The sequence below is a fragment of the Leopardus geoffroyi genome, chromosome B2 (genome assembly GCF_018350155.1).
Source record: "Leopardus geoffroyi isolate Oge1 chromosome B2, O.geoffroyi_Oge1_pat1.0, whole genome shotgun sequence".
Taxonomy (NCBI): domain Eukaryota; kingdom Metazoa; phylum Chordata; class Mammalia; order Carnivora; family Felidae; genus Leopardus; species Leopardus geoffroyi.
Window position 1 is genome coordinate 128,312,126 of NC_059332.1, and position 22,744 is coordinate 128,334,869.

The 22,744-nt window shown below is 34.5% G+C and overlaps 1 protein-coding gene across 2 annotated transcripts in view; it reads left to right on the plus strand.

Annotated features, from left to right (window-relative positions):
- The window catches only part of VTA1 (vesicle trafficking 1), a 69,571-nt gene extending 47,048 nt beyond the window's left edge, over positions 1-22,523 (plus strand). Inside the window, exons 6-8 of one of the 2 annotated variants that reach the window (XM_045499836.1) lie at positions 8,381-8,554; positions 14,337-14,417; positions 21,140-22,523. In XM_045499836.1, the coding sequence (XP_045355792.1) occupies positions 8,381-8,554; positions 14,337-14,417; positions 21,140-21,285 (401 nt within the window). In that variant the 3' untranslated portion in view covers positions 21,286-22,523. The remainder of the gene's footprint in view (positions 1-8,380; positions 8,555-14,336; positions 14,418-21,139) is intronic. The other variant, XM_045499837.1, reaches the window with a different exon arrangement.
- The last annotated feature ends 221 nt before the right edge of the window (positions 22,524-22,744 follow it).

Sequence of the window (22,744 nt, forward strand, 5' to 3'; positions counted from 1 at the left end):
TAAAAAGTATTATATTTAACAAAAGTCTAATTCTCTGGAATTTAATTTCTAGTAAATACATTTTTAAAAAAAGTAGATACCACACCTTAGTTAACTTAGAGTAAGGAAAAAGAGAAATATACTTACTCCTGAAAATAGTACTGTATGGAATTAAGCCCATAAAGAAGCCACATGCTTAGTACAAAAATAGCATTCTAGGGAAAAGGCTCAACCCTTTGAAGGGAATTCTGTTGACATTCAAACTCTGGGTTCTCATGTCCATTTGAATTCAGTATCTGCAAAATGGTATTACTTCTGACTGGTCATTATTAACCTATACTCCAGCAATAAAAACTAAAGAAGGTAATTACATATTTCATATTTCTAGTGATTTAAAATTACTCTCTTTCAACAAACCATAAGATACAGTTAACCTCAGCATTTTTTAGCCTCGATAAATATTTCCTATTAAGACCTGTAGTTGAAGAATATGAGAGATATAAAATAAGTCAATACATTATGAATCTAAAATGTAATCTTAAAGTGTCCTAATCTAGTGTTAATGTCATAACTTTAACAGTATCTTCTCAGAAATGGCTTATGGCTCTACAAAAGGATATAATTTTACAAATACACATTTTTTTGAAGAATTTGAAAATAAATTGGAGATACACTCTTTTACTTCTAAATATTTCAAATATTAAGTTTGATCAGTTGATTCAGTAATCTCCTTGGTGGCGTTTTGTGTCCAAGATCCAGTCTAGGATCAACCCATTACATCTACTTTTCATGTCTCCTTAGTCCCTTTCACCTGGAATGGTTCTTCAGCCTTTGTAGGTGTTTCTTGGCCTGATGTTTTTGAAGAGCACAGGCTAGTTACTTATAGACTGTCCCTCATAATTAGATTACTATTATGCATTTTTAGCAGAAATACTCTAGAATGAGATTGTGTTCCTTACCTCACATAGGAAGTGTATAATATTGTGACATATTGGTGAAATAATGGTGATATTAACTGCTCACTCAGATAATGTGGTATCCTCTGGGCTATTATACTTTAAAATAATTTTCCCTTTGTTATTAATAAGTTGTTTGTGGAAGATACTTTGAGGCTATGTAAATACCCTATTTTTAATGGAATATTATCCCACCATTGTTAGCATCTACTGATGGTTTTCTAACACCATTATTGCTTCTATATTAATAAGTTGGCATTATACTGTAAGAGTGTTCCTATCTCCTTCATCTGGGTATTTACTCATTTAATTATTTATGTCAGTATGGGCTCATGAATTTATATTCAGTGATTATAATCCATTACTGTCATCTCTTTTTATGATGGTCAAAATTGTTCCAGATTCAGACAGTGGGAGTTTTTCAGTCTGGCTCCTGTGTCCTTTTTGTGTGTTTTTATCGTTCTTGGTGGTATACACTGCCTCGCTTTCTGACACATCAGAATGCTACAAGTGCATCTAGTTCTTTTTTTGACCCAGCACTAGAATCAGCTTTTTCTTTAAAGAGCCCTTGGTCCTTTTTACTGGAGAATGGAAGCCAAGACCTGGGAACCTGGGAATGATAGTCACTAGGTGTCTGCATTGCTGCTGATATATCATTGCTTCTAGGCCTTCTCAGAACACAGAGCAAGGGAGACACACACACACACAAACACACACATTATTTTCATTCTTCAACACTAAGTATTCTAGCTTTCATTAGCTTCAGTTTAGTCATCCATTTACTCATGTCTGGAAAACAAATGATAGAGTCAGAATTAGTAATCTGTACCACTGTAAAAAAGCAAAGATAGAAATTAAAGTTTACCTGTTTACTTAGAGTAATTCAGTGACTCGGTGACTTTTGACACACATCCCTCTAAATAAATAATATTTCCATTACCTCTCAAAATTCCTCATACTCTTTCCCAGTCCATTCCTACCTTGAGAAGCAACTGATTTAGTTGTTTGTTTAATCAAAATTTAGTTTTACCTGACCTGGAGCATTGTGTAAATGGAGTCATCCAATACTCTTTTGCACCCAGCTTCTTTCTCTCAGCATCACATCTGTGAGATTCATCTATGTCTTGTGTATGAGTAAGCCATTCTTTTTTACGGCTGAGTAGTAGTTCGCTTTGTGGATACCAATAATTTATTTATCAGTTCATCTGCTAATGAATATTTTAGCTGTTTCTAGTTTGAGGTTATGAAGAATTAAGCTTCTTGACACTTGAATACATGACATTTAAATGCAAATACATGTGGTTTTTGACATACTTCACATTATATGTGAACACATGGCATGTGTTCCATTGATCTGGGTCAATAGCTGGAGCAGAATTGCTAGGTTATATACGTTTAATTTTTAAGGAATTCCCAAACTATTTTTAAAGTCATTGTACCATTTACACTTTCAACAGCCATGTATTAGAGTTTCTGTCATTCTATGTCATTGCTAACACTTGGTATTGTTAGCATTTTTAAATTTAGCCATTCTGACCCATGTAAAGTGACTCTTCATTGTGATTTAACTTGCATTTTCCCAATGACTAAATGTTATTGAACTCTGTTAAATGTATTTATTAGCTTTTCCTATATCTTTATTGGTGAAGCATCTGTTTAAATCTTTCGCCTGTTCTTTTTAGTCGTGGTAAGATATACATAACATAAAATTTACCATTTTAGTTATTTAATTGTGTGGTTCAGTGGCATTAAATACATTCATCTTGTTCAGTTTATCATCACCATGTATCTCCAAAACATTTTTCATCTTCTTAAATTGAAACTCTGTACCCATTAAACTGTAAGTCCCCTTTCCACTGTGGATCCCCAGCCCCAGGTCACCACCATTCTGTCTTCTGTATCTGTGGATTTGACTACTCTAGGTACCTCATACATGTGGAATCATACAGTCTCTGACCTTTTGTGACTGGTTTCTTTCATTTATTGTAATGTATTCCAGGTTCATCCATTTTTTTTTTTTTAATGTTTAATATTTTGAGAGAGAGAGACAGAGTGTGAGTAGGGGGCAGGGGGGACAGAGGGAGAGGGAGACACAGAATCCAAAGCAGGCTCCAGGCTCCACACTTGTCAACACACAGCCCGACATGGGGCTTGAACTCATGAACCATGAGATCATGACCTGAGCTGAAGTTGGACGCTTAACTGACTGAGCCATCCAGGCACCCTAAGGTTCATCCATGTTATAGGATGTTTTAGAATTTCATTCCAAAGGCTGAATAATATCCCATTGTATGCATATACACATTGTATTTATTCACCTAGTGGTGTACATTGTGATTGTTTCCACATTTTGGTTGTTGTGAATAATGCTATGAACATTAGTATACTTGCCGGTTTTTAATGGATTATCTGTCATTCTAGTATTGATTTTTTTTTATAAATTATGAACATAAGTCCTTTGTCACATACATGTTTTACCAATATTGACTCCCAGTCTATTGCTTACCTTGTTCTTTTAATTATCTTTTAAGTACAAGAATCTTTAATCCTGATAAGTATAATTTATAATTTTAAAAAATTTATGGCTATTTCTTGTGTCCTGCCAAGTCTTTTTTTCTACCTCAAAAATTCTTTTATATTTAATCTTGAAGATTTGTAGTTTGCATTTTTACTTTTAGGCTTGTGAGAGACCTTAAATTTTTTTGTGCACGTGGTATGAGGTAGGGATTCAGGATTCTTTCCCCCATAAGGGTATCCTATTATTTCATCACCAGTTGTTACACATTGTCAGAAATTCAGTTAATTGTGTGATTCTGTTTCTGGACTCTGTTCAGTTACATTGGTATATTTTTTTGTCTATACTAATAGCACACTGCCTTCCATCTTTTTACAGTAAATCTTGAGGTCAGCTGGCAGAAGTCATCCACCTGTTCTGGTATCTTCTTTATCCACATGTTCTTAGCTGTTCTGTGTCCTTTGAGTTTCCACATAAAGTTTAAAGTAGGTTTTTTCAGTTTCTGTTAAGAAAAAAAAAAAAAACCTACTGGAATTAGGAGTGATATTACATTGAATTTATACATCAATTTAGAGTGAATGTATACCTTAACAAAGCTGAGTCTTTAATTGTACGAATATGATACATCTTTCCATTTATTAAGCCTGCATTAATTTTTATCAACAGTATTTTGTATTTTTCAGAATATAGATTTTGAACCTCTTTTGTTAATTTCCAAGAAATGTGTTTTTTCATTCCCTTGTTTACTTCTAATATGAATACAATTGATTTTTGTATAATGATGTTGTATCGTACAACCTTGCTAAATTTACTTGTTAGTTGTGGTTGCTTTGTAGATTCCTTGAGAGTTTCTGTGTAGGTAATCATGTTATCTGTAAGGAGAGACAGTTTTGCTTCTTTCTTTCCAATCTTTATGTCTTTTCTTTCTTTTTCTTGTCTGTTGCACCAGCAATGATATTTATGTGTGTGGTTTTGTTTCGTTTATGGCCCGATCTCATCTAAGGAATCCCCTCCCCCCCAAGCCCCACTTCCAGGGAACTGAAAACTTTTGTTTTAAAGGGAGGTTAAACTTTATCAAGTGCTTTTTATGCATTTATTGAATTATCATATGGTTTTTCTTTCTTTATTCTGTCAATATGAATGACATTGATTGATTTTCAAATGATAAATCAATTCTGCACTCCTTGGTAAACGCCATTTGGTCATGATGTGTAATGTCTTTACAATATATAGCCGGGTTTGGTTCTCACACTAAGGATCTTTGGATATGTGTTCACATTTATGAGGTTTGCTATCAGAGTTAGACCAGCCTCATAAATAAGTTGACAGTGATTCCTATTCCTGTTTCCTGAATGTGTTTGCATAAGACAGATATTATCTCTTACTTAAATGTTTGATAGAATTTGCCACTTTATCTAGGCTAGGCATTTTCTTTATAGAAAGTTTTTTTGCTGTGAGTTCAATTTCTTCAATAGATACCAAACTATTCAGATCATTTCTTCTTGGGTAAGTCTTGGTAGTTTGTGTCTGTATTTTTCATAATGATGATAATCATACAAACATTGAAAGGATAATGACATTTCCCTTAGATTGTGTAATTCATTGACTTTATATTTCCTTTCTTTCCTCATTATCCTTTTAATATCTGAAGAATGTGTATTGATAGTGCCTCTTTAATTACTAATATTTCTATTATCCATTTCTCTGTCCTTTTTCTAATCTGGTTATTTTTCAGTTTTTTTAATTGTTCTAATAATATCTTTATTTTCTATTTCCTTTATGTTTGTTTTTATATTATTTTTTCCTTCTTTGTACTTGAGATTTAATTTTCTTTTAGTTTTGATTTTGTAGCTTTTTAAGAGAAAATGTAGACTTTTTATTTTAAGCTTTTCTTCTTTATTAGAAAAAGCACTTAAAGCATCAGTTATCTTCCCTGTGGGGACTGATTTAATGACATCTCACAAATTTTGATATCATTTAATTCAAAATATTTATTTCCTTTGTTCTTTGAGAGATGGATTATTTAGAAATATATTGTGTAATTTAAAAATATTTGGGACTTTTCTTTTTGATTTCTAATTCAATTCTCTTTGGTCAGGGAACATACTTTGCAAGATTTCAATATATCAGAGTTTACTAAGATTTATTTCATGGTACAAAATATGATCTGTCTTGGTGAATATGCTACTTGCATTTGAAAAGAAAATATTCTGCATTTATTTGTGTGGTGTCCCATGAATGTGAGTCATAGAAGCATATTAAAGTTTCAACTGTGAGGATTTTACTAGTTCTGTCAGCTTTCATTTCATTTTTATTAGGCACATACACCTTTATAATTGTTTGATTTTTTTTTTAATGACTTCACCTTTTTATCATTATGAAACATCTCCTTGTATCTCTACTAATATTCCTTGAAATGAATCCTATTGTGTCTATTATTGGATTTAGCCATTTCAGCTTTTACTTGGTATTTACATAGTATATCTATTTTCATCATTTTAGTATAAACATATCTGAGTCTTAAAGCATATAGGGTTTTGTTTGTTTTTCATTTTTTTAAATATTTATTTATTTTGAGAGAGAGAGCAAGAAGGGAAGGGGGAGAGAAAGAGGGAGAGAGAGAATCCAGAGTGGACTCCATGCTGATAGTGCAGAGCACGACTCAGGGCTCGAACTCACAAACCGTGAGATCATGACCTGAGCTGAACCCAAGAAGTCAGGCACTTAACTGACTGAGCCACCCAGGCGCCCCTTTTTTGTTTGTTTTTTGTTGTTGTATTTTGTGTCGGTCAACATCAGCCTTAAAAATAATATTTGGTCCATTTAATGTAATATTTCTATAGCTAGATTTAAGCCTATTATTTTTACCATTTGTTTTCTGTTAGTCCTGTTTTTGTCCCTCTTACAGTTTCTTTTCTCTGGTGAGTTTTTCTTCTTTCATTATGACTATATTTCTTTCTGTGATTTTGAACATATTTATAATACCTGCTTTAAAGTGATTATTTATTTATGTGTTTATTTATTTATTTATTTTACTAATTTTGATATCTGGGTCATTTGTGGTCTATTTCTATAGACTCTCTTTTTCTCCTGACTCTGGTCACATTTTCTTCCTCCTTCCCACCCATATTTCTATTAATTTTTATTGCTGATCACCTCTTGTAGCTTCTTTGCATTTTGTTATCTTCCCCTGCAAGTTCTTGCTTACTGTTCTAATGGCAGTTAACTTGCCTGAACTCGAACACTGTCCGTCTTTCACCTTTAAGGCTGTTGCCTTTACCAGGACCCTCAAGAATCTCTCTGGATTGTGCGTGCATAATTCAGGGTCGTACAGTATTTAGTTGGGGTTCATACACATATTTCAAGGCTCACTTCTCTCCAGTTCTTTCTTTTGCTCAGACTGTTGAGTGCTGCAGGTGAAAAGCCACATGAAAGCAAACCTTGCCTGGTGAGATTTCCTCTCCTGGGGGCCATCTTCACCCTGGTTTCTTCTGGCTTTTAGTCACTTTCTAGTGCCTTTAAACATTGGACTGAGAGGTTCCTTCCTATCTTTCATTTAGGATGAATTAATGTTACAGTTCTCTAATAGAAGAGAAAATTATTTTAGTGTGTATAAAATATAAATACATGTACACGGTTACTTAGTAACATATATTTCAGAGTAGGTAGATTTTTTTGGTTGCTTAAAATTATCTGCATTTGGGGCGCCTGGGTGGCTCAGTCGGTTAAGCGACTGACTTCGGCTCAGGTCATGATCTCGCGGTCCGTGGGTTCGAGCCCCGCATCGGGCTCTGTGCTGACAGCTCAGAGCCTGGAGCCTGTTTCAGATTCTGTGTCTCCCTCTCTCTGACCCTCCCCCGTTCATGCTCTGTCTCTGTCTCAAAAATAAATAAATGTTAAAAAAAAAAATTTTTTTTTGAAAAAAAATTATCTGCATTGGATATATAATGTGGCTATGATCAGACAAAAATGTTATTTAAAAAGTTGATAGGAAATAAATTGATTTCAGAAATCTGTTGCTCTAGTTTGCATTTCAAATTACTAAGATTCCCAAAAGTGGCTAATTGTCATTTTTTTTCTTTTTCTTTTTTTTTTTTTTTTTTTTGTTTGTTTATTTTTGAGATTGGGAGAGAGCATGAGCAGTGGGAGGGGCAGAAAGAGAGGGACACAGAGGATCTGAAGCAGGCTCTGTGCTGACAGCAGAGAGAGCCTGATATGGGGCTCAGACCCATGAACCATGAGATCATGACCTGAGCCAAAGTCAGCCGCTTAACTGACTTCAGCCATCCAAGTGCCCCACTAATTGTAACTTTTAAATAGACTGTCAATATTTAACTTTCCCAAGGTAGTTATCAAATTCAGCTAATAATATAGTATATTTTAAGTCTGTATCTCAAAACTTCTCAACACAAGTCTCTCACTACTTTCTGTGCAGGTAGCTCAATGTGAAATTTCATTTTCTTTGTTTTTGTTGATGAACCTAATACTTGAACAACAAACACACAGGTAATCATTTTATAGCTAGTGTAAACAACAAATGCTGAGTAAAAGGCTGCTGTCAGAAAAATAAAGTTCTTATGGATAGCATTAAATGTGACATGTTTTGCCAAAAATATCCTGTTTTTCATAAGTTCAAAGAGTGAGTTTAAAGAAAACTGATTTTTAAGAAAAATATACTATATGTAAAGATTTTATATAATTGTAAAAAGTCTTAAAAGAAGTGACAATCATATTGTCAGGCACAATTAAGTGTTTCAAAAAAAGAAAACAGTTAAAACTAGTATTTTAAGAGATAAAGCCTGCTTATCGACTGCATTAAATAGAATTGCCTTTGAAGGTCTGTTTGTCTTATCTGTATAGCGAGATAAGAATATTTGGCGTGTTTATTTCAAAATACCTAATTTCGCTTTACATATATATTATATAATAGATGTTGAAGAAAATGAAGATGCTGGGGCCACACCCCTGCCTACTCAGCCACCCCGGCCTTCATCTTCAGCCTACGACCCAGGCAGCGTGCCGTCCAGCAGCTTCACGGGAATCCAGATCCCCCCCGGTGCGCACGCTCCAGCCAACACGCCAGCGGAAGTGCCTTCCAGCGCAGGTAGGAAGTTCAAGTTAACCAGTTTTGAACTCTTCCTTTCGTAAACAAGAACTGCACTTTTCCTCATGTTTATGCCTCATAGTGATGGTCATAAAACATGGTAAGATCTTTAAATTCTACTTGAACCCACAAAAAATGTTAAATCCTTTTTGTTGAAGTTTTAATAGTAACTGTCTTTTCTTTTGAGAAATGATAAAACATTTACATATGTTACTATTAACTTTATATGTTTTATTACTAAGAACCTCTGTGCTTTTCATGAGTCATATTTTCTTTTTTTCCTCTCCCTTTTTTTGCCCTTTAGTGCTGTTCAGGGTTAGCAGTGAGGTGAGCTGGTCTATTAAAGGAAGTGTTGGTCAGTGTCCCACTGTATGAGCAAGATTTCATTTTTCTTGCTTTATTTCCTTAGGACCTGACCTCTGCTCTCAACATAGACATTATTGATGGAGGGAGCAGGCACTGAAGCACAGAATCTCAATAGCAGTGGAATCACAGACAACTGAAAACAGGGGATTTGGGTTGTTTCTTTTAATATTACAAACAGTTGACTAAAGGAAAAAAAGGGAAGTGATAACTACTATCCTTGAATAAATCAGTATCATAGGTCTGTGCTTTCATGGAAGAGATCTGACAACACTAGTCTCTAGTAATGTCAATGTCAGTAAATGAAAGATACTTTTAAAAATTGCAGACATGTACTTGCATTGTTGACAAAAGATCACCCTTACTTTTCAAATAGAAGGGCATTTAAAACCATAATTTAATATCTTGATTTTTTTCCAAAAATTATTCTTACAATATTTCTTTTATCTCTGCATAATCTATGGTAGTAAACTGTACAAACATTTCAAAATATATTTTTTAATGTTTATTTATTTTTTGGCAGCATGCGTGTGAGCAAGGGAGGGGCAGAGAGAGAATCCCTGCTGTCAGCACAGAGCCTGACATGGGACTCAGTCCCACAGATGAACCGTGAGATCATGACCTGAGCTGAGATCAAGGGTCAGACGCTTTAACCAACTGAGCCACCCAGGCGCCCCCAAACATTTCAGAATATTTGATCGATAGGAAAGTCATCCTTTGAGCCCCATTAATAACACATCATTACTTCATTGACTTTTAAATTTTCAGCCTCAGTTTACCCAAACCATTCTAGGTTATTTTGCATGAGTTGACCACTATCTAAAAGTGTTCTACTTGACCATTGTAGTACCAGTTATTGTTAGTTTCTTTCCTCCTATTTTAAAACTTTTTTAGCTTTAGGGGCACCTGGTGGCTCAGTCAGTTAAGTGTCTGACTTTGGCTCAGGTCAGGATTTCCTGCTTCAGATCCTCTGTCCCCACCCCTCCCTGAGCCTCTGTCTCTCTCAGATAAATAAAAGAAACAAACAAACAAAAAGAAAACCTTTAAAACTTTTAGTTTTATGTTACCTGCAAATATTGCTGTTATTTTTGTCTTGAAGAATATTGATGAATGTGGTCATTTTAACACTGACCTCTTTTGTGTCACCATTCTGCATATTTTAACCTGACTTTGTTTTATGGTCTGTATGATGACTCTAATAGACACGCCAATTTGAGTTTGTTCTGTAAGTATCATGGAACAGAATTATAAATATTTTCTTTTCTTTTAGAAATACTCAATATTTTCAGGTAGAACAATATAAGCAACACCACCAACTACTTATATGTATTTGCTTTAGGTTAATACTATTTTAATTATACTAGTGAATTTAAACACTAACCAGGAGCCTCAGACACACCAGTTTTAGAAAATAAAATGCATTTTGAAGTCAAATTGTATTGGTTATTAGTGCCTACCCCTTGCTAAAGCACAGACTCAACTGTTATACAGCTTCTCCTGACCTAGGTTTTGCCTCTTTCTAAAATGAAATTAACCATACTCTCATAGTGATTTTAATTATTAAAGGGGAAAAAGGTTGAAAATTCACTACTACTATGCCTAACACAAAATCAGTGTTCAGCAAATTAGTTTCCTTTTCCTTTTTTTTTTTTTTTTTCGCTTCCTTCCTATTTCTGTGCCAAAGACAGGGTATTTAGCAGCAAGCTAATGAACACTTAAAACCATTTTGTGAATCAAGGGAAGTGTCACCTTTGGGGGTAGAATATTGACCTTAAAAAAAGTTGCATGAGGGGTGTTCGTTTAGACAAAATATCTTTGGGCAGAATTCTGTATAGGCATATATTTGTATATTTAATATATAGTTCTACAGTACATATATAGAAGAGGGAAAGCTTATTTCTAGTAGGAAGGCTGAATTAGGTTTGGTACAACAAAAGTGATCAAATATTAGTAGTTTCATACGTTCAGACTAACAGTATCTCCTGCTTAGAATATCCATGACATACGTAAACATAGATATCGAGGTAGTTTTCTGTTAGGAAGTTTTCTGGCATAAGCAGTTAATTTTGATCCAGTTAACTGGCATAAACCTTATTTATTTTATTTTATGTTTTCTCTTTTGTTCCTCAGAGCAAGCACATAAAACCAAAAGCCTTGGAACTTATTTAGGTTGAGGTTCTCTTGTGTTACTTTATATACACTCTAAATAGACTTAGCATTTAAATAATTGCCACAGCTATTTTATAAGTTAATTCTTACAGCAACTGTATTAGAAATTGTTGTCTCTTATTTACATACTGTAAAGAAATTAAGCAATTGTCCCACGAAAACAAATGTACAGGCATACCTGTTAGTGACAGAACTAGAAACTGAACCCGTGTCTTTCTGATTTTGTTTTTGGCACCTCCTTTCTATGTCTCTTCCTCCAAGGAACTAAAACCCTGTTAAATCAGAATCTACTTTTCCCATATAGTAATTTACCCCTTAATACTGGTTTAAGATTTTGGAATCTCCTCTTAGCTGGCAGATTTTTTTTTTCTATTATATTTAAAACAGTTAAAAAAAAAAAAAAAGTCCACAGTTGCCTAATAGCAAATGAAATAACATTTCTAGTTTATAAATATAGCAGATGTTTCCCCTCTTACTCACTTTAAGATTGATTTACTTTCCCTCATATAAAGATCCAGGATGCACTTTTATCAAAGGGAAATCCTTAAGATAGCTGAAAAGAATAGTATGTACTAATATACAGTTTTTAGTTCTTCCACAAAAACGCACCGAGGTGCAAGGAGGGCAGCGATAACGTTTGTTTAAGCAGGGGGAGTGTTTGCCTCTTGTATTTAACCACTGTGGACTATCAGAAGTAGGTGATGGAGCAGATGGTTTTTCCTTTCTCTTGAAACCTACGCTTTACACAGCCTGTAAGTGCTCAGGAAGAAGAGCTCAGTAATAAATCTAAATAGATTAAATATTAGAACTGTTTTATACTTAATGCTAGCCTTTTGATGATAAATGTAGCTCAGCACATACAGAGATCAAAAACTTAGCGCTTTTATTGTTGTTCTTTTAAGTATCGGCACTGCATTTGAGTTCTCCTATACAGCTTTCAGAGTTGTTAATATTTTGTCCTAACCATTTCAATCTATGCTGTTTTCCGTGATTATACTGAGGTTTTACTCAACCCAATCCTCCCATTTTCTTACCTCTGCTTACAGTGTTCCTTGTAGACAGCATGTCTTTCTTTTCTTTGCCTCTCCAAATGCTACTCTGATTCAGGGTTATACTTTTTGGATAATCTTCTAGTTTTCTAACCACTACCTATTATTTCTCCCTTTTCAGAATCCCCACATCATGTAGGCAGTAGAACAATTCAATACTTAATTAGACATTTTTAAATGTTTAATTCTTGAATGTATATTAATGCTACTTAATAAGCTATGTAACCATCTACTTAAAAATTAACCAGAAGTTACTTGTTAATACCTCTTTTTGTTAAATAACAGAAGGAAGGAAATTTCCAACACAGTTCTGCTTTCCCCAGGAATGTTTTTATGGTCACATCACTCCAGCATATTGCAGTCTTGGGGACTGCAATCCATTTATGAATTGACAAACGAGACCTTTCCAAATCCCGAAAGAAAGAACAAAAAATGGATTTGGGCATATCGGAAAAAAAAAAAGTAACATAAACCATAAGCTATTTTTACAAATTTAACAAGTATTTATGAGGGGCGCCTGGGTGGCTCAGTCAGTTAAGCGCCTGACTTCGGCTCAGGTCATGATCTCACGGTCTGTGAGTTTGAGCCCTGTGTCGGGCTCAGAGCCTGGAGCCTGCTTTGGATTCTGTGTCTTCCTCTCTCTCTGCCTCTCCCCCACTTGTGCTCTGTCTGTCTGTCTGTCTATCAAAAATATATAAAATGTAAAAAAACAAAAGTATTTATGAGCTTGTGTTGGGCCTGTACACTAGGTCCCCCTGGGAACATGTCATGATGGCTGCCAAAGGACAGCCCTTGGCTCGTGCATCAGGACAAATGGAGGCAGCATCTTCTTACTGCTGCATGAGGCGCTGAGCAGCCTGTGTTGTCAGTTCAAGTCTTGGTTGAACGACTGTGACCACAAGTTCTTAATAAAATACACACCACATAATTTTTTTTTTAGTATTGCTTAAATAAAATTTTACTACATAACTAAATTTCTGTGCAAATTCTGTTTTGTTCTTGTTAATTAATATTGTCTACTTAGTCATGTGAAGATGTACAAATAAGCATTTAAAATTTAATAACAAGATGCTGATTGGGGCATCTGGGTGGCTCAGTTGGTTAAGTGTCCAGTTTAAGTGTTTGGCTCAGGTCATGATCTTGAGGTCTGTGGGTTTGAACCTCGCAATGGGCTCTATGCAGACAGCGCAGAGCCTGGAGCCTGCTTCGGATTCTGTGTCTCCCTCTCTCTCTCCCTCCCCCACTCGTTCTCGCTCTCTCTCGCTCTCTCAAAAATAAATAAACATTTTAAAAAATTTTTAAATAACAAGATGCTGATTAATAAAAATATTCCTTCTCCATAGAGAAAGGGATTTGTTTGGAGAACTTAATTTAGATAGAAACACAAATTATTTAGCAAGGAATGGCAACGATATCTAGATTGACCTGCTCATTTTTTTTTAACATCAATATGAAAAATATATAGTCACGTCTCTATGCTTTAGATACATCAAAACACTACACTTGATTAGGTAGTCTTGAAGATCCCTCCCAAAGGTTGCATTCCCTTTTTTTTTGTTAATGTTATTTATTATGTGCCTTTAAAGGTTAACAAGTTTTGTGGGAACAATTATGTCAGATGTTGATAGTTTATAATATATTTGGTTAGCAATTATCAAAATCAAGCAAAAGATAGTCATTAAATTGGTCAGTTTAAAATTAAAACCTGACTTTGCAGTTACACTTCTTTAAATTGTTCCTATAAATAAATTCATACACATTGTACATATGTATATGTACACAGTGTATAAGAATATTCACTGTAGTGTTATCTATAGTAGCAAAAGAATGAAAGCAACCTACATGTCCATCAGTAAAGGACTGCTTTATAAATTGTGGCTCATACATGAAATGGAACACTTATGTACCCATGTAAATTAATAAGGTAAATTGCGAAAATATATTAAGTGAAAAATGTACAAAATAGTATAGTATGCAGACATATTACCATTTGCGTTAAATACGTATGTAAGCACTCAAAATATATTTTCCTGCATGTTTTCCATTGCAGCTTCCAACATCAAATAAGTGTGTCAAATTATAATTCATTAAGGTTCCAAAATACTAAGAAATGAAATTCCTTCATGATCCTCTAAATGCTTTCCTAGTGTATAATTAAGAGGTATAACTGTAATACCCATTTGTGCTTTTCCTATTTGCAGGTGTAACAAGTAATACTATCCAGCCTACTCCCCAGACTGTTCCGGCTATTGATCCTGCACTTTTCAGTACAGTGTCCCAGGGTAAGTCAGCTGTTTTTGTGATATATTGTATCTCCTGCTTTGGGCGTTGTTTGGTAATTTTACCTTAAGAGTGTTGTATATTTGAATGCCTAGGTAATTTGAAACACATTTCTTCTAATGGCTGTGTTCACTAGATTCTCCAGTGAGCCAAGATTATTTCATATTATCCAAAATACCCAACTTTGAAGGCATTCCCTTTTTTTTTTAGTTTTACAGTTCCTTTTTTTGTATAATGCTGGATATAGTGGCACAAACATATAGCCAAAGCTATCATGAAAGCTTATACTGGATGACTTTACTTCAGAATTACCATGTGTTATGATTATGGTCTTCCTTATCTACTACATTAAATTATTAGATTATCCGAAAAGAGAACTGACTGTAATTGAAAATAAAAACAAAAAAGAACCTTTAATAAACTGGCAGATTACCCAACAACATAATGGAAAACATATCACCTGCCCAATGAATACCATATTCCTCTGTTAAACTTGGTTTCCAGACTCCCCTCTATAATCCCCCTCAATTTTAAAAGCTCTGTCTAAAATCTGCTGTGAAAATATCTGAAAAAGATAGATCAATGACACAGTAGGGAATCTGGAAACCAGGCCACACAGTATGGAAATTAATGATAAAGGTGGCATTTGGAGCAATGTTGCAAGAATATATATTCAGAAGTGATGTTACAACAGTTGGTTATCAGGGAAAAATATATATTAGATTCTGTCTCCCAGTTCTCATATCTGATTTAGTTGCATCTTAACAGGCTTAACTAATGAAAAATAATAAATTCCATACCACGGAAGATTCCCTCTTCCCTATTACGTTCTTAAAATGCAACTAATAGACCAGGAGGGAATTGAAACTTAAGGAATTAATGTCCAGAGCATATATAAAGAGCTTCTACAAATGAATAACCAAAACTCAGTTCACCAAAAAAAAAAAAAAAAAAAAAACGGCAGAGAATATGGCTGGTAACACAGATAAGCAGTGAACACATGAAAGGATGCCCAGCCATACTAATAATCAGGGAAATTGAGAATTAGTAGGAATTTGGTTTTATGTCAATAGATAAAAAAATATTTTATGGCACAAAAACAGACATTCAGATCAATGGAACAGAACAGAGAACCCAGAAATGGACCCACAAACATATGGCCAACTCATTTTACTCATTTTTTTTTTTCAACGTTTATTTATTTTTGGGACAGAGAGAGACAGAGCATGAACAGGGGAGGGGCAGAGAGAGAGAGGGAGACACAGAATCGGAAACAGGCTCCAGGCTCTGAGCCATCAGCCCAGAGCCCGACGCGGGGCTCGAACTCACGGACTGAGAGATCGTGACCTGGCTGAAGTCGGACGCTTAACCGACTGCGCCACCCAGGCACCGCTGGCCAACTCATCTTTGACTAAGCAGGAAAGACTATCCAATGGGATAAAGACAGTCTCTTCAGCAAGTGGTGCTGGGAAAACTGGACAGCGACATGCCGAAGAATGAACCTGGACCACTTTCTTAGACCATGCACAAAAATAAACTCAAAATAGATGGAACACCTAAATGTAAGACAGGAAGCCATCAAATCCTCGAAGAGAAAGCAGGCAAAAACCTCTTTGATCTTGGCCTCAGCAACTTCTTACTCAACATGTCTCCAGAGGCAAGGGAAACAAAAGCAAAAATAAACTATTGGGACTTCATCAAAATAAAAAGGTTCTGTACAGCAAAGGAAACAGCAAAACTAAAAGGCAACCGACGGAATGGGAGAAATTTGCAGATGACATATCAGATAAAGAGTTAGTATCCAAAATCTACAAAGAACTTTTCAGACTCAACACCCAAAAAACAAATAATCCAGTGAAGACATGGGCAAAAGACATGAATCAAAGAAGACATCCAGATGGCCAACCGACACATGAAAAAATGCTAAACATCACTCATCACCAGGGAAACACAAATCAAAACCACAGTGAGATACCACCTCGCGCCTGTCAGAATGGCTAACATGAACAACTCAGGCAACAACGGATGTTGGTGAGGATACAGAGAGAGAGGATCTCTTTTGCACTGCTGGTGGGAATGAAAACTGGTGCAGCCACTCTGGAAAACAGTATGGAGGTTTCTCAAAAAATTAAAAATGGAACTACCCTAGAACCCAGCAATTGCACTACTAGGTATTTATCCAAGGGATACAGGTTATGCTGTTTCAAAGGGCCACATGCACCCCCCATGTTTATAGCAGCACTATCAACAATAGCCAAAGTATGGAAAGAGCCCAAATGTCCATCGATGGATGAATGGATAAAGAAGATGTGGGGTGTGTGTATATATATATATATATATATATATACACACACACACACACACACACACACACACACACACACAATGGAGTATTACTCGGCAATCAAAAAGAATGAAGTCTTGCCATTTGCAACAACGTGAATGGAATTAGAGGGTATTATGCTAAGCAGAATTAGAGAAAGACAAATACGTGACTTCACTCATATGAGGACTTTAAGACACAGAACAGATGAACACAAGGGAAGGGAAGCAAAAATAATATGAAAACAGGGAGGGGGACAGAACATAAGAGGCTCTTCAATATGGAGAACAAAAACAGAGGGTTACTGGAGGGGTGGTGGGAGGGGGATGGGCTAAATGAAGGAATTAGGAATTAAGGAATTAAGGACATTAAGGAATCTACTCCTGAAATCGTTGTTGCACTATATACTAACTAACGTGGAATGTAATTTTTTTTAATTACAAAAATTAAAATATATTTTAAAGGATTGATAATTTACAGTGTCAGTGAAGACCTAGGGAATGACTCTTGGCATGCTGTTGCTGGGCAGTATACGTTAGGAAAGTGTTTTGCAGCACTATTATGTCACTAATTTTTTGACCCGGCTATATTCCACTTTTAGGAATCTGTCTTAAAGAAATACCTAGACATGAACACTAAACATGTTTACAAGGATATTTTATTTCAACATCATCATAGTAGTAGAAAATAATCTTATGGTATTATTTAATAATAATGAAAATTATGGTCCATTTGTCCTATGGACTACTGAGCACATATTAAAAAAGAATATAGTAACTCTGACATGAAAGATCTCCTCCACATACTGAATTAAAAAAGCAAGTTGTAGAACATTCTGTATAGTATGAGCCTGTTTCGGGAAAAAAATTAAGACTCTATCTTCCCGCATGTACTTATGTGTTTAAGTACATAGAAAAATTCTAGAGAATGCACAGACTACAACTAGTCGTCTCATAACCATCACTAGCTTCACCACCACCTCTAATACTCCCTAAACCCCTTTGCTGCTACATTTTTCTCTTTAGTGCTTAGTACCCATCACCTTTTAATACCCATATTATATGTGTGTTAATATATTAAATATTTTTGTAGTGAGTCTGTGGCTGACTGTGGAGAAGAGAATGGGATTGGAAAGGTGGTAGATACAGGAAGCAGAGCATTTCCCTTTTTAACTTGTTTATATAGTATTAGAATGTGAATAACAACGTACCTCGTAAGTTTTTTTTGAAGATTAAATGGAATATCTGAAAAGTATTTAGCACAGTGCCCGATGCAGTCACATTCTGCCTCAAATCATTACTGCTGTTGCCATTTTTAAGTGACATATCTTGGCAGTGCCTGGATATAAGGGTTTAGTACTGAGGTTTGTCTCTACCCTTAAGGTTTACTGGGTATCAGATGGTTCCCCTATGATCCTGCCTGTGCTTTCCATTCGAGTCAGAGGATTATAGAGTCCACTAGGGTCGGATTATCCAAAGTCCCTGATGTGAATTTCTAAAATTACCAAGTTAGATAGAAGAGAGTCTTTAAAGACCCATTTTGGAAATTTTTACAATGAAATATTCTATGCTCTGTCATGACATTAGATAAATCAACCTTGGAAATGGATTCTTCTATCCTGTCAACTGAGTGTGCAGAGATTTTCTCTTTACACCAAAAATGTTATCTTTGATCCAGTGCTGACCCAGGCTCTTTCTGCTGCAATAGGGAACTTCACTAATAGCCCTAGCTGTCTTCTGCCTTCTCGTACTGCCCTGTAAAGGAGAAAAGCAGCCCTGTGATGAGGACTGTCTTGCCTAAAGCCATTTGGAACATATTAAGCATAGAGTTCAGAAAAGAGATACTCTGTTAGACAGCCTCTCTAATCCTTTAAACACCTTTTAGGTCCACAGTATGCTCTCTCTGGTCTGATTATGGCCTCTAGTAAATTTTAGTAATTGAAAAAACAGCTTCTATATGGGTGCACGAAGAAGTTTTTACAATTTGGAATATAATATCAGATACTGAAATTGAACACTTGTTCTCTTATGTATTTTCCACTTCAGTTTTCAACTGCTAATTTAAAAGAATCATAATTAAGCAGATTTTATTTTTTTTAATTTGAAAGTTTAATGACGTGTTTTATTATTGATGACTCTTAGATGATATTTGTTAAATGAAGGAAAGCCTGAAGTGTTACAGAATAGCAAAAGTAACTATTTGACATGGCTTTTTAAGTTCTTTTAATTGTTGAAAATAAATCTAACATCTCTATATAAATCTGTAAGTTACATTTTGTATCTGAATGTGTAAGATGGTTATTATCTAATGATATTTTATCTGCTAGTTACATAATTTCATACAAGTTTATAAGATACATATGTATCTGTAATGACATTTTCCTGTTAAAATACTTCCATTCATATTTTCTGAATATTTGTGTTTTAAAATAGTTTTATCATTGGTGTATAAGTTTAGTTTGTAAAAACTAAAATAGTCACAGAGTTCTTGCCACTACAGACATCTTATTAATAAGTAAGTGGTATGTCAGCAAAACAGTGCTAAGGCTAATGGTATAAAAATATTAGTTCTGTGCATTGGGTTTTCTTCCAGCAAGCCCAGTAAATTCTAGATGGATGCCCTACATATTTAAAAATTGCCCTGGAATAAGAGGACAGGCTGTTAAAGTACAAAATGATGAGTGGGGTAAACTCAGTTTTCAAAGATGTCTCACACACCTAGATAGTATGTCTAGCTCTAGATGACCAGAGCCTCTTAATATATCTAGAAAAAACTTTGAAAAATCTAGTAGGTATTTTCAAGAAAAAAATACAACCTAAAGTGTCCTGACTAAATTGTCAGTAGAGCTGCAGGATAATTGGTTTTTAAGTTTAAGTGGTAACAAATGCCAAGTCACTAAATACTAAAAGAATTTAGTACTTTCAGTAGTACTAAAACTTTTAGTACTACTGGAGAACTTTTTTTTTTAATATATAATTACATTTTACTAGTTTATTGATTTGTATTTTTTGCTTTTTAAGCAAGACTGGAACTTAAGAAAATTGAAGTAAGTGCTGTCAAAATTGGAATGTGTACTTTCTTACAATAGTAAGATTAACCATTATAACTTTAATAGCATTCAACAAGTATTTGAAGAATTTATATGTAGCACACTGGCTAGTTACCATATGTAGATATGTGTATATTTATATTCTCTTAAAGTCAGAAATTAATATGTAATTCTGTATGAACTTGATTCATTTTAAAATGTAGGAAATAATATGAAGTGGAAACATATTCATTCATTAAAGTTCTTCAGCACTTATCGGTGCCTGGCCCTGCCCTAGAAACTTTATGATCCATTATTTCAGAACTCCTTTGAAAATTTTAAAGAAAACAATAATTTGGATCAGAACTTAGTGTCCAGATACCTGCAGTTGCTATATGTATAGATATGTATAACATACGCACATATATCTTTGGCAAAATTAAAGGTAACTAAACAAAAATAGTCTGTTTATAAGTACAGACATAAATAGAATTTGAAATATATTATTTGCTCGTTATATTCTGTGCCTCAGCCTCCTATCACTTCTTTTTAGAATCCTCATAAAAAATTCTAAAGAAAATGGTATTTCAAAAGACAAGACATGAAGTCAGTTTTTAATTTCATCTTTAGAAATATATATTCAGGTATATTCAAATTTTAGATTAAATGAAATGTTTTTAGCATTTTGGTTTTCTTTTTTGCCCAGATTATTTAGTTGAGCACTACCCATATTAACCATATATGTAACTGGAAAACTTGCCAAGAATAAATTTTGGACATAAATTGTAAAAGTTGTTCACGTGTTGAATTTTGTAGTTCAATGATAGTATGTTCGTTAAACCTTAGAGTTTTATATACGGATGGCACAAAAACACAAAATATTTTCATGCTAAAATAAAAGTCAAATGGCTTATGTAATTTTTTTAAAATGTTATTTATTTTTGTCATTGAGAATTATATTCTAGTTCAAATGAGGGTTCAGTGGTTTAGTCTGTGTGTGTTGTTCCATGAAAAGAGAGGCTTAGCAATTCTAACATAAACACCTAAACTACTGTCCTTATTTTACACAGAATATAATTTTTTTTTTTTTGCAATTAATCTACCAAAATACAAAGGCCTCTAGTTTATTACTTGGGGGAATAAAACCTTTTCATATAAGTTATTGTGTTGTGGCATGTGTATAGTTTATATGAGTAAGAAAAAATTTGAAAAGCATGGAAAAAACTTATTTAAATACCCTGGGGTTGAAAAAAGCCTTCATGTTTTTCTATAACCTTAAATATTTTTTTTATAATTTTAAATGTAAGCATTTAACCTAACAGAATACGTTTCTGTTCTTACGGATAGTCTTAATTATTCTGTTTGTCTTCCAGCGGATATCCGTCTAACACCAGAGGACTTTGCCAGAGCTCAGAAATACTGCAAGTATGCTGGCAGTGCTCTGCAGTATGAGGATGTCAGCACAGCGGTGCAGAATCTACAGAAGGCCCTCAAGTTGCTAACTACGGGCAGAGAATGAAGCCTTTGTACCACACGTCCGTACATTTTTGGCTTAAAGAACTAACAGTCCATTACTCTCTCTTCAGCCTATCAGGAGCACAGTTTTAAGGAAGACTTCAATTGCATTGACTATAACAATGAAATCTCTGTCTGTGTATCAGATTCCTGTTGAAGCATTCAGCAGCAGCCTCAACCAGTTTTCATTGTCCATTTAGTGGATCCAGTAATCTCCGGGTATATCGGGCTGATGTTAGCAAGATCCAGAAATGCCCATTGAACCCTGTTTCAGAGAATGAAATCACACTTCTATAAAATGTATTGGGATTCGCAGTGTATCTTAATATACATAAATTAAAGACTTTTAAAAATCTTATAATTTGGACACACAGGCTATATTACTTTGCTATAAAATTCTAAATTTAACTTTTAATAGAAATTGCCAGAATATTCTAGATAAGAGATCATGTTTCCACCCCCTCCCCGAATTTATAAAACAAATATGAACATCCTAAACTGTTAGATGAATTTGAAAGGGATTATGTTCAAAATTAAAATATGTTCATGTTTAATAGAACTACATTAAAAGTGAAAATTGTTACAGAAGAAACCAAGGTAAAGAGGTAGAATCACTTTTAGACTTAAGAATAATGTTGGTTTCCCAACAGCTTTCCCTTCTCCATTGAAGCTTAAAGTGAATTGGTATTTATTCATAGGCAGTTTGACTGCATGTATTAGGGAATGAAAAGAAGACATTTGTAGTAATGCCTGGAAACTTGGTGCTTTAAGTTAAGGTTCTCCTCTGCTGCTATGGAATGGATTCCATAAAGTGGATAGCTCTGAGCGCTGCAGAAGACTATAAGAATTTAGACTCTCAGTTGTTCAGTTTATAAGTTTTGTGGGAAGTGATGGACTTACTGTGTGTCACCTACATTTGTGCTGTGTAAAAAATAAATACAAGGATTCTTTTAACTCGTTCCGTTTATTACAAAGCCAAATGTCTGTTTTAATTTGCATGCTAGAGTTGTCATTTTTTTTTTAAGTTGTTATGTTTAGTTACAGGAATATGGATGTTTCTAAAGTAAAAGGCGAACAATTTTTAAAAAGAGGGAGGTAAATTTGCTAAATTTACCTGAAATTTATCTGGTCCATTTCATTCATCCCACTGAGATTGGAGTCATTTAACGTAGGGGTCCACAAACTATGTACGGTCAATGGGCAGACCACCAGTTATGTAAATAAAGTTTTATTGAACTAAAACCTTGCCCATTATTTATGTTTAATCTGTGGTTGCTTTTCCTGACTACAGAATCACATGGCCTGCAAGTCTAAAATATTTACTCTTTGGCTCTTTAAGAAAACATTTGCTGAACCTGTTCTAACAGTCTATTCCAAAGAAAATGAATCATTATCTCATAACCATTCGTCTTTCAGTTTTTCTTTGCGTAAGTATAATGCTATTGCATAGCATTTGATAGAAT